This window comes from Microtus pennsylvanicus, chromosome X, assembly GCF_037038515.1.
Source record: "Microtus pennsylvanicus isolate mMicPen1 chromosome X, mMicPen1.hap1, whole genome shotgun sequence".
Taxonomy (NCBI): domain Eukaryota; kingdom Metazoa; phylum Chordata; class Mammalia; order Rodentia; family Cricetidae; genus Microtus; species Microtus pennsylvanicus.
Genome location: NC_134601.1, coordinates 27,900,076 through 27,913,316, shown reverse-complemented (window position 1 = coordinate 27,913,316; position 13,241 = coordinate 27,900,076). Strand labels below are relative to the sequence as shown.

Sequence of the window (13,241 nt, the reverse complement as noted above, 5' to 3'; positions counted from 1 at the left end):
GATCTCAATCTCGTGTTCCTCTATGCTTTTTTTTCACCAGTTGTCCATCCATCTAAGATAAGGCAAAGACCTTGCTTGACTATGCCTTGCCTCGGAAGCACTGAGGAGATCTTTCCTCTGTGTTGACCTTCTTCTTTGTAGACTGGATGCTGGTTAGAATTCACAGGTTAGGGTCTCTGTGGCTTCCTTGAACAAGAGAATAGGTGACTTTCTACCTTTGCAGAGTGTTTCTAGAGATGGCTGGCAGTCCCTTGTAGCCTCATTGACCTTAGAGGGCAAGAAGAAAATATTCTTTATTTCATATCTCTGAGTATATTAATATAAGCCTCCAAAAAATGGTTTTTGAACTCCAAGATTAGTCACACCAGTCTGGAATTTTAATTACTGTATAATATTTTAATGGCTAACAATTTCTAAATAAAATTGGTTAGACACGCATTTCAGCCAATTATTGTAATGTAGATCTTTGGCCTTAGAAATTTTAATACCATATACACCTTCTCGAAGTCTTATCCCTTACATGCTTTGAATAACTCAGCTATTCATGACTTGCATAAGATTTCTTACTTTCTTTTCCATTCTATAAACATCCATCTAACTTAATCTTCATACATATCAATACTTTTTAGTAACACAATTACTATCTTTATATCTCTCTAACATTTTTTATGTGGTTTCCAGGGAATTGAACTCAGGAGCACTGGAAAAATAGTCAGTGCTCTTAACCACTGAGCCTTTTCTTCAGCTTTCCCTCCCCCCTTAAAGCATTTTGAAGTAAATTAGTGAAGCAGAGGTAGTATGCTTGTTAAGTTCTGTACTGCATGGGCTGTGTAGTAAGACCTTATCTCAAAGAGAAAACTTCTGAAACCAGACATGGGCTGCAGATAGGGCTTCAGAATAATTAAGAGTGCTTTTTGCTCCTATAGGGGAACAGAGTTTAGTTTCCTGCACCCATGTCAGGCAGCTCACAGTTGCCTGTAATTCCAGCCAAAGTATTCCAAACGTGGTTGCTGTATCCTGTAGTTTACTTCCTTTTGTAGAGGAAGATATTTTTTTTTTTGGCTGTTAAAACATTCACTCCCACAAAAGGGGAGTAGACAGATTTATTGAATTCAAACTGGGAGGGAGCACCTGGACGTCTGGACTCTGGGGCCAGCTCCAGGCCCCTATGCCCAGGATGGGGGCCTGCAGAGGTTGAGGCACAAGGCCTGCAGCTGCCCAGATTGGAGGTGCCTGCTGTCACTCCCCAAGAGGGCCTCTTGGAAACCTCCAATCTGGAAAGAAAACCAAGGGCCAAAGACTGGGCCAGAGCAAGGGATTTAGGGAGGTGGAAAGCAGGCAGGAGGCAGGCTCAGGAGGCTGCCCTGCGTTACACTGTGCTTCTTTAGGCAGCCTAGAGGTGCAGGACGGGGGGATGCTAGTTTTGTGGGAGCCTAGGCTGGACCTTCCTCTGGAGCCCTTTCCAGAATGGCTTTCGGATCCCCCCAACAAAGACCTGTTTGGGTGGCAAGGGGAGAGGCACTCTCTGGCCGAGAGCTTCCAGGACCTGTTCCTGGCTGCTGCTATGGTCTAGCCCACTGGTGGTATAGCGTGGTAGCACCGGACAGCTTCCCACCCAACCAGTGCCCTGAGCCCAGGAACTAACGGGGAGGAAAGAGGAATCGGAGAAGGAGGCAATAGCAGTGAGGCAGACCTCAGCCCCTGGGCCTGTCTCGGGGCCGGGCGAAGCATTCCTGAAGGCCCTGCAACTCCTCCAGCCATCTCCAGCAGCTGCCCAGAGTTCTCTGCCTTGGGCAGGTGCTGTCCTTCCGGGCTGGAGCGCAGCTATGTCCCGCAGATCAGCTTTGATGTCCAAGACCCCGAACTCCCGCCTGCCTGGCATGGTTCTTCCTAGTCACGTGGACCAGATCATCCAAGTGAAGGATGTGGCTCTGCACGCGGTCATCGATGGGAAAGGAGGTCAGGTACCATTTGACTATGGCAAAGTAGGCCATGGCCTCCCCAAAGCTGGGTACAGGGACCTCATCGCCATCATCATCATCATCCTCGTTTTCATCGTCTTTCTCATCCTCCTCTTCATCTTCCTCCTCTTCATCACTGTCTGAGTCCGAGTCCTCCCCACCTTCCAGAAATTGGAGGGTGGGGCACTGGGCCTCTTCCTGGACACTGTAACCCCCAAAGCCACCACTGGCCTCCACTACTCTCTGGGCCAGGTCTTCAGTCTCTAAACCCTCAGAGGAGCTTTCTTCTTCTTCTTCCTCCTCCTCTTCTTCATCACTGTCATCAACCTCACCCTCCTCTTCCACCTCCTCTTCCTCTCCCACCTCCTGTCCTTCCCCACCTTCTTCCTCCTCCCCTTCTTCTTCCTCTTCTTCCTCCTCCTCTTCCCCTTCACCCTCCTCTTCTTCTTCCTCCTCCTCATCTTCCTCCTCCTCTTCTACTCCCTCACTCTTGAAGGAAGTGGTGATAGTGGCATTAAGGCCATCCCCAAAACCGGCCTCCCGAAAGCAAGTTGCTATGTCCGAGAGCTCCACCGCTTGCCAGGCTGCAGCCACAAAGTGTAAGGTCTCCACCAGGCCGAGCTGCAGGCCTGAGGGATCCTGGCCCTCGAGTGCTGCCATGGCCTTGAGAAAAGTAGCCTGGCGGTAGTGGCCCTTCACCTGTTCCACCACTCCTCGCTCCAATGGATGCACAGTGCAGGGAGGGAAGAAGGCCAGCTGCACATGCCGCAGGCCCAAGGTGTCCAAGGACTGGGCAGCCAGACGGCCAGCCAGCAAAAGGACCCGACGAGATTCTGCAGTCATTCGGGTGACCAGCGCTTTCAAGTACTTAGCTAGGGCCTGGGTAGTGACTCCACCCTTAGAGTTGGCAGTGTAGTCACAGGGCAGACCACCTTGGCCTGCATGGGGCTTGGCGGACTTGCCTGCGACCAGCGGGGGAAGCTTTGCGCTGCCATCAGCGTTGGTGCACAGCAAAACACTAAGGCGCTGGGTGGCCTGGCGAGCCATTCCATCACCTCCCCACAGCCCCGAGGCCTGGTCGGACAGAAAGTCTTACCACAGGCTGGTCTCGGTGGCACTGAACACGTCCTGCGAGGCATAGCCCTCAGCCACCGACAGCGGCTGCTCCTCCCGCGGGCACCAGCCTGGTGCACTCCCACTGCTGCTCTCAGAGCTTTGCGCCTTGGAGCCGGTCAGGCAGCTGCAGGCCACTACACCTTGGCGCCTGCGGAAGAGATCCAGCCAGACTTTGGAAGCCATGAAGTCGTCCATGCCCAGCTCCTCCGCTATCTGTAGCGTCTTCTCTCTCAGGATGATGCCCTTGACCGGCAGGCCCGCGGCGCGGATCTGCTGGAACCAAGCAATGAGGAGCCCCTCCAGCTTGTCTTACGGGGACAGCTTGTTGGTCTTGCGGCAGGTGGCGGCCACTCCGTACTTGCTCTCCGACGCCAGGATGGCGCGCTTGTTCTTTAGGATGGTGCTCAGCGTGGGCGGCTGCAGGTTGAAGCTCAGCGGGATCTCGCCCTTGCTTAGGTCCGGGTTCTCCTCCACCTCCTGGATGATCCGCGACTTCTCCTTGAATGTCAGCTGCCGCTTGGGGCCCATACCGGCCAGGCACCGTCATCGCAGCCCTGGGAAGGGGGGGCGGGCCCGCGGCAGAGGGTCACCTGGCGGCCTCTCTGTGCGCCCCGCCCTAGACAAAGTGGCTCCCTGGGCAGCGGCTGGCGGTGGCAAGCCAGGAAGATGTTTGGGGTTTTTTTTATTGTTTTTTGTGTTTTTTGTTTGTTTGTTTGTTTTTCGAGACAGGGTTTCTCTGTGGTTTTGGAGCCTGTCCTGGAACTAGCTCTTTTATTTTATTTTATTTATTTGTTTATTTATTTATTCATTTATTAAAGATTTCTGTCTCTTCCCCGCCACCATCTCCCATTTCCCTCCCCCTCCCCCTATCAAGTCCCCCTCCCTCATCAGCCCGAAGAGCAATCAGGGTTCCCTGCCCTGTGGGAAGTCCAAGGACCACCCACCTCCATCCAGGTCTAGTAAGGTGAGCATCCAAACTGCCTAGGCTCCCACAAAGCCAGTACGTGCAGTAGGACCCAAAACCCATTGCCATTGTTCTTGAGTTCTCAGTAGTCCTCATTGTCCGCTATGTTCAGCGAGTCCGGTTTTATCCCAGGCTTTTTCAGACCCAGGCCAGCTGGCCTTGGTGAGTTCCCAATAGAACATCCCCATTGTCTCAGTATGTGGGTGCACCCCCCGAGCTGGAGAGATGGCTCAGCCGTTAAAGGCTAGGCTCACAACCAAAAATATGAGTTCAGAACGAGCTCTTGTAGACCAGGCTGGTCAGGAAGATGCTTCTTAATGTCATTGTTGCGCAGCCTATTTCTCAGTGTGACACCTAGACTCTTCCTGAGACATGCCTTCTCAAACACATTCTGCTCTGAAGAGCGTTTCATTGTCCAGGTTTCAGAGTTGTAAAGAAAGGAGCTTAAGACAAGTGTCTCATATACCTATAATTTTGTTGTTGTCGTTATGTGTCTTGCTGATGGGACCTGTGCCTGGAATGCAGCCCTAGCTGTCCCTATCTGCTTCTTGTCGTCCAGCTCAGGCCTCAGATAGGGAAAGCGTGACAGTAGCTCCCTGTCAGTCAGGGGACTATCTTTTACTTTTTGCAGCAGTTATTTTTACTATAGACTTTTTTATATTAGGTGTTAAAAACAGTAACCTATATTGGAAATAGTTTACCCATTAGCTGTCCTAGGGCCCAATAAGTTTTATTCTTAGACTGTTTCTTTCTCATGTTCCCTGATACAATCAGGGGACCAGACTGACCCAGGAGAGGGGTTTGGAGGACATTCTGAGACAAATATGCTTGACATTGGAATGGGAGGTCCAAATCCCATCTCTATTGACAGATTCTCAAAGATCTTAAATATTACAAGACCTCATTCAACGGGCAGACTAGCACTCTGAAGTTTAAGGCAAGCCAAAGGTGTATAGGAATGGAGGTCACAGATCCCATTTGGGGCAATGCAAGAGTCAAGCTCATTTCTGGTAATAAGTTGTCACCTATGTCCATGAGTACATACCCTTTAGCAGTAGCATTATGTATTGCTTACCCTACTGAAGAGATAGAGGCAGGCAATTCTCTCACACATAATCACGAATTCTTGGTAATATTTGGGTGCCTCGTGGAAGTGAGGTAGGAAAGCTAATAGCATCCACCTACTATCCAGAATCCCTTACACACACACACACACACACACACACACACACACACACACACACACACACCATGGAACCCTTAAAATGGAGGCTATTAAGAAATTAGAAGTAGGTCCTGCCCACCATCACCAGACCATTGAACACTCAATAAAAGTCAGAAATTTATTAATGGAAGAAACATGAAGGTGAAACAACCCTATCTGTGGATATCTATTTGAAGGTGGAAATGATCGGACACTTAACAAAAAAGGAATCTTACACTAGCTCAGAACTAAGAAAACACATTGGTGTTTATTAAGGGTTAGACTTACAAAGTCAGGATGTTCTGCTTGAACGATGGATGAAGATCAGATCCAAAGCAAACTGAGCAGCCAAAATGGGACCTAGGGGCAATCAGAGAGAGCAAGGAAGGGGCCAGACATGCTTCCACATCCAGGTAAATAGTGCATGATGCCATGCCCCAGTAGGCAGGTAGGTATTAGCTGTAACCTTCCTGCAGCACCTCCCCCTTTTATTCAAATAAGAGAGTTCTAAACCTACTATAAAATTATATACAATAAGAACAAATATCCTATTCTAACTAGCTTAAGTCTTGTATAATAAATACCTTGGCCAAGTCAAGAGAGGAAAGTAGCTACATTTATCTAGTCTTCAACCCCACTGAAGATCCAAGAAGGGAAATAATGTTACCTGAGTAATTAGGAAGTGTGATCAGACAACTTCCAAAACATGCAACAAATCACAGAGACAACTGGCTACCTGGGCAATCACCCAAAGTCACATTTACAACGCTGAAGAAACCAACTTTGGCTAAGGCCTAGAATAACTGACAGAGTATTTTTAAAGGCAAGAAATTTTTCAAAACTGTCTTACCCTGCCTTGGCAAGATTGACAGTTCTGCTTATCCATTTCCGGATACTACGTATTTTGTCAGTAGTTGAGGTATGGGCAGATCCTTGACCAAAGGCCGGTTTTGCCAAAAAGAAGACAAGCTCCAAGTGGAGTGTCTTTGGTTCTTAGTTTTATGTTCTTGTACAGCCTGAATGGCTGGTGACCTTTGTGTATATAGTACCTTATTACATCCTTCCCAGAATTATGAGTTCCTGGGGCTGCAGGAATGTTAATCTGTAGCAAGTCATGGCCCCATAAATTTATGGCAATATCAGCTACATATGGCCTTAGCTTTCCTCTTTGACCTTCTGGCCCAATATAGTCAACCTATCTCGTGCTTTATTTAACTCGAGATATGGTTCCATCTGCCTCTTGAAGGGGCCAATTTGGATTCCAAGATTCTGGAGTGATGATACTCACATCCGCTCCTGTGTCTATCAAGCCAACAACCACAATTCCATTTATACATACCCTCAGCTTTTTGGTCTCTGATCATTTATAGAAGTTTGCCAAACGATGCACTTTTTATTTCCTATTTGAATTTCTGACTTATCCTTCAAATTTGAGCCATCATTTAGAACCTTATGGTCTTGCACAGAAGCTTCTAGAGTTTTTAATTTTCCTGGTGTGACATGTCCTCCCCAGTTCCTGGGAATGACTGGGCCACTTTTGGCTTTGGGGCCTATGAGAGGCCCCTCAAAGAGTTTCCCGATGGTATCGGGTTGCCTTGTCTGTCTGCTGTTGATCTGCATTCATTGGTCCAATGCTTTCCTTTACCACACCTCCTACATATACCTGAAGGCTGAGGTCTCCTATTCCTGCCATTCCCAGATGAAGTGTTATTCTTAGAAATTCCTTGCCTGCAATCCCCTTTCAGGTGTCCTAATTTACTACAATTATAACATTTGGCAGTTTGGTGTCCCCTCATTGCTTTGTAAATCGCTTCTAATACCCAAGATTCATCATTGTAGCTAAACGTCTGAAAATTCATCATATGCTGAGTCCATTCATCCATAGGTGCTGATCTATACCTTAAAGGCCCAGTTACGTTTTTGCATTCTAAGTTTACATTTTTAAAAGCCAGTGATTCAAGAATTATTTATCTAGCTTCTGGGTCTGATACTCCTATGTGCAGAGCCTTAATTAATCTTTGCAAAAAGTCAGTATAGGGTTCCCTCTGTCCCTGCCTAACCAGGTATATGATTCGATAATTTTCCCTAGTTCTGGTATCCCATTCCAAGCAATCAAGGCTGCTTCATGGCATAGGGACAATACTTCTTTGTTGTAAAGAGCTTGGACCTGTGTATCAGCGTACTCTCCTACACCAAGAATTTGATCCTGGGAAACCTCCACATCCTTTGTTCTTTCTTGCTGTTCCATATGTTTGGATTCTTCTCTAAAATAAATTTCAAACATCAAGGAAGGTCCATCCTCTAACACTGCTGATGCTAAGTGGGAGAAATTATGGGGCATAGCCCTGACATTAGAAGCCCAAGTTCTTATCATTTCTTTAACAAATGTAGAGCACAAGCCATAAGTAACGACAACATGCTTAATTTTCTTTAGGTCGTTCGTTCTTATGGGTGTCCATCTACCTTCTTTGTCTCCCTTTGAGTCTTTAGAAGTTGACACTTTGTCAGAGTAAATTACAGGGGATGTCACTAAAATCTTGGGTAAACCAGTTCTGACAGCCAGTGGTGACATTGTATCCTACCCTTGTGCCTTCTCACCCTGTTCATCAGCTCCAATAATTTCCTCAATCATTTCAAATCTCTTTATCATTATCTCTCATAAAGCCTGAATTTCCTGACCTGCAAATGTTTCTAGTGATTCGCTACAGTATTAATTTTCTGGTCACCATTCTGCACCTGTGATTACAAGGTATTAATGTTTCCTTTCAAAGATAATGTCTTCTCCTTGAACTGCTCCTGTATATTGCATAAGTTGCCATCCTGGAGGTATATTCTGTCTGTTACCTTATCAAAACATGTGATAACTTCAAATTCAACAGCCTGGACCCTTTCAGGTAAGTTTCTAGTACCCTTAGATATGGAGTCAATTTTGCCTATCATGGTATTAATCCTATCAATTAGTGCCGTATACTTCCATAATGATATTTTATGGAGAAGAAAATTGAAACCTAATAACCAGTAAATTGAGGTACCTCCATATTCATGGAAGCCTTGTGTGATGTCTTCCATCATGGTAGCAAGGAGAGTGGCAAAAAGCACATTAGAAACGAAATCTGCCATTTTACCTGTTAACCAGCAGATGGCATTGTTTCCAAGTAGCTACTGGAACCGATGCAATGGTGTCATGACAGATCCTATGGTAAAATCTGACCTGATATTTCTTAAAAAAGAAAAAAACTCGGGGAAAATGAGTCACTCAAGAGGTTAGATGTAGTTAAATCAATTAAGAAAACCCAGATTCCAGGCACAGAGAACAGAAATTCAGGGAGCTTTCGGCAGCTGACAAACAGTGTCGCTCGCCCTAGGTGCCTGCCCTGCCACTCTGCTGGGGATTGCAGCTCTGTAGCGAGCTGCATGGTGTCACACCTGATGGAGATGTATAATCAACTCCTGAGATAGCTAAGGCCTGACCTATGCTATGATCACGCAATGATTATCAGCTGCCTGCATATGCGTGAACCTATGGGCAGTGCCCACCTGGCAGTTTGGGGTTGGCAGCCCATGCCTACTTAAGGGCTGGGAGAGGGTTTGCCCGGAGAGAGAGAGGAGAGAGGAAAAAAGGAGAGAGGTCATCGGAGAGGGAGGGGAAGAGAGGAAGAGAGAGAGAGAGTGAATAAGGTCCTGGAATAAACTGCAATGAGAAGAGCTCTGGTGGTCGCGTCATTCCTTGCGGGTCGAGGGTGGCCGTGACACGGCTCCAACCCTATGCGAGAAGTTGTGCACAGCTGTTGTGGAGGTTCCTGCGCTGCTTGGAAGACTGTGGGCCCCCACGTCCTTATGCTGTGTCCCTGGGACAAAAGGTCATTCCAGAGATTTTTCAGTGGCTGGTAAAAGCACTTCTATCCCTGCTCCAGCTCTCACACTGCTAACTCCCTAGTGACGGGTATTTTATAAAAAGAAAAAGAAAAATTACCTTTCAGTCAAAAGCAAATCTGTCTGTGCCGTGTGAGGTCTCAACCTCCAGCATGGAGAATGAGAAGTTAAAACCCACATTGCCTCACTAGAAGGTTGAAATAATTGGACGATTAAGAAAAACGGAATCTCGCACTAGCTCAGAACTAAGAATTGGGGTTTATTAAGCATTAGACTTACAAAGTCAGGATGTTATGCTTGAACGATGGACGAAGATCAGATCCAAAGCAAACCAAACAGTCAAAGCAGGACCCAGGGACAAGCAGAGAGAGTAAGGAATGGGCCAGACATGCTTCCGCATCCAGGTAAATAGTCGTGAGGCCACACCTCAGTAGGCAGGTAGGTATTAGCTGTAACATTCCAGCAGTAACTATTCATGAAAAATATACTACGTAAATAACACACAGCCAGCAGCTTGTAGAGATAAGTAAAATGTTATGTATCTATGCAATTGAATATTAATCTATCAAAAGAAAAGAAATATTTCTATATTATATAAAATATATTAATCTTAAAATACATTCTAGAAAATAAAATGTCAAAATCAAAAGACTAAGTGTTTTATGATACAGCTTATACAGAAAATAGTATTCATGAAAACCAAAGGACGAATATTAACTTCACTCAGCTAAAGGAAGAAAAATTTGATACTCAACACTAACCACCACACCCCTTAACATTAGTAATAATTGTAAGGATGTGGTGATTTGAAAATAATGGCCTCAATAGACTTAGTCCCCAGGTAGTGGGACTATTTGAAAGAATTAGAAGAATTAGGATGTGTGGCTTGGGTAGAGGAAATGTGTGATTAGTGGTCTTTGTGGTTCTGAAAAGTCCATGACAGGCCCAATCTCTCTGTCTCTCTGCCCGCAGATCAGGATGTAGCTCTCAGCTACTTCTTAAGCACCATAACTGTCCTCCCTGCCTCCATGTTCTCTGCCATGATGGCAATGGACTAAAGCTCTGAAACTGTAAGGAAGCCCTATTTGAGTGCTTTCCTTAGTAAGAGTTGCCTTGGCCATTATGTTTCTTTATAGCGATAAAGCAGTGGCTAAGATAGAAGGTGATACCTAGACTGTGCTATCATTGTGAAAGGGCTAACTGTGCTGTTGTTTGAAGACTATGGAAGACTTTGGGACTTTGGAATAGAAAAGCAGTTGAACACTTGAAATGAGACTTAAGGGACTATGCTGATAGGGCAATGTGGACTCAGCTCAAGAAGATTCAAAGGGAAAGAATATTACTAAGGTCTAGAGACCGTAACTGTGATACTTTAGCAAAGATTGTAACTGCACTTGTCCAAAATTTCTGGAGGAACATTAGGAAGTATAGTTGGCTATGTTCAGTGCTCAAGGAGATAAAAAGTTTCAGGAAATGCCTGATGCTAAATGGAATAAAAGGAGTGGTGTGACCTCAGAGCGACACCCCATCCAGCTAGGCACACAAGTAGTAGAAAGCAATTAAAGACAAGCTTAAGCAGTGAAGGAAACCATAATCAACAGCAACCTGATGCAACAGTAACTTAACAATGGGGAAGCTCCCAGTCCCATCAAGCAGCAGAACTTGTCAGCTTTAGAAAAGTCGTTCAAAGACAGGGGCTGTGGGGTCTTCCTCTATGCTTACAGAAAGCAACTGAGGCCTCGTAGTCCCTGCATGGAGGCTGGGAGACGCCATTTGTGAAACTGTGGAGGTGAAGCCAGAGCTGTAGGTTATCTGCCAAGGAGAGCTGCAGACTAGGTGTAGAATCATCCTAAGAGAGACAAGAATGTTACATTCAACAAAATTGAAAGACTTTGGAGTTTGGAACAGAGATTCAATATCAGTCATGGAGATGCAGAATATGAAGCCTGTCCTGCTAGTTTTTGAATTTCCTTTATTCTGGAATTTTCTCACTGTGCTCCCTATGCTCCCTTTAGGAATGGTGATGTATATCCTGTGCCTTTGTTTTTCTTTTTTCCTTTTTGAGGCCTGTCCTGGAACTAGCTCTTGTAGACCAGGCTGGCCTCAAATTCACAGAGATCTGCCTGCCTGTGCCTCCCAAGTGCTGGATTAAAGACATGTGCCACCACGGCCAGGTTTATCATGTACCGTTGGATGTAGGAAATAAGAGATCTGTTTTTTTATTTTGATATTACGGGGAATTTCAGTTAAGAGATTGTCAGGAGTCTCAGAAGGTAATTTGGACTTTGGACCTTAAAAAGTATTGAGACTATGGGGACTTTTGAAGTTGGACTGAATGGATATTTGCACTGAGATATGGTTATAAGCCCGAGTTAGATCTCAGGCACTCAAAGGAAAAAAAAAGCAAAGCCCACTGGCACGGCTGCCCATCTGTAATTCAGGGCTGGGAAGACAGAGATAGGGAACTTTCATTGCTAACTGGGTTAAAGTGAGGGATCATGTTTTGATGAAATGATGAGGAGAGCAATTGAGGAAGACTCTTGGACTGAAACTCTAGCACACACACACACACACACAAATAAATTTAAACATGATACACAGCATAAACACATACATACACAGAAAAATACATCTGACTGTATGACAAATACTTAAAATTTTTAAAAATGAATGTAAGGTTGTATTACAGAACTAATAAACAATATTATAGTAAAACACTGAAAATAACACAATTTGAAAATTAAGCAAAATTTAGCAACTCTTTGAATGTACATTCAATACCCAGGAAAAAACAGAAATTTTGATTATCCTCAAGCAATTAAAATATTAAAATAATAGTTGAAAAACTTTTCAACCGCAATAATTAGAATTTCCAGGTCCATAGTAATGATCTTATAAACTTAAACAAAATTTAAGGATGAGGTAAATCTCATCTGCATAACATTTTCAATAATGTAAATATGACAAGCTTCCTATTTTATTTTATGACACTTAATTCTGTGACAACCTAAGGAAAACTGTCAGAAGAAAAAATATATCAGTAATCTTCTTGCATATAGTTGTAAAAACTCATAGCAAAACATTAGTAAATGAAATCTAACAACACAAAGTGCTTTTTATGCAGAAACTCAGCTTCTCAAAATGAGATCAGTTTGGTTTCACTATATTAACAAACTTAAGAAGAAAAATAAAACGACTGTGTCACCATCCAGAAAAAAGCAACTGGTAGAAATAAGAACTAGTACTATATACATCAAAGAAGTGTGGACATTAATATATGAGAGTGTAATATATGTGTGTTTTCTAACAAATGTATTTTGGCGGTACAGAATGGTATTGTGCATATCTGCATATTTGTGTACCCTGTGCATATAGTGTCCACACAAGCCAGAAGACTGCATCTATTCTTGATGGAAACCTAAAGAGTGTGGTAGATTCAGGGAAACTAAAGGTGTCAAACGCTGGGAGTCATTTTGTGTATCCTTCCGACCTGGGACTTAGGCCGAGTAGAAGAGCCAATGCTTTTAACCACTGAAACATCTGTCCGGAAAAGGCCTGATTTTTAAGTGAAAATCTTGTGTTCTTTTGTTCATTCTATTTGACTATTTTTCTCCAAGCTTGAGACCGGGCTTAGTGGAATTCTCTGGTCATTCAGTGTTTAAGGCACACTCATATAGTCCATATAAAATTTTTAATTCACAAAGATGTAGGCAATGGCATAGACACCTAAATTGGACGTGCTGCTGGGGCCTCGTGAGCCGCAGCATGCAGAAGGCGTTGGAGAGCAGTCAGGTGACCCCAGCTAGCCAATTGGAGTCTTCCATTGGGCGCACTAACTGTGGAGAGGACCGGCTGGGGTCCTCGAGCGGCTTTTGAAGTTCTCGCTCTCTCGTCTCAGCTGCCGCGTCTGAGGTGCTGAAGAAGTCGGGAAATTCTCCCCGTTCCCCTAGTCAGGTAAGTGACGACGGAAGTTTCTTTTCATAAACTGAACCTATTTGGGGATTAATCATCGATTTCGTCGGATTTCTTAACAGTTCGGCCCTGTTCGCGCGAGGCAGCCCAGTTCTCGCGAGGAAGAGTTTCTTCGCCTGTTTGTTCAAGGCATAGGTCCTGGCTTGTTTCC

General features: G+C 44.9%; 1 protein-coding gene across 1 annotated transcript; it reads right to left on the bottom strand.

Moving 5' to 3' along the window:
- Positions 1-1,165: 1,165 nt before the first annotated feature.
- LOC142840613 (major centromere autoantigen B-like) lies at positions 1,166-3,605 on the bottom strand. The gene is given in 1 exon segment (XM_075957128.1): positions 1,166-3,605. A coding segment is annotated over 1 exon segment (1,767 nt). The 3' UTR covers positions 1,166-1,838.
- Positions 3,606-13,241: the final 9,636 nt, after the last annotated feature.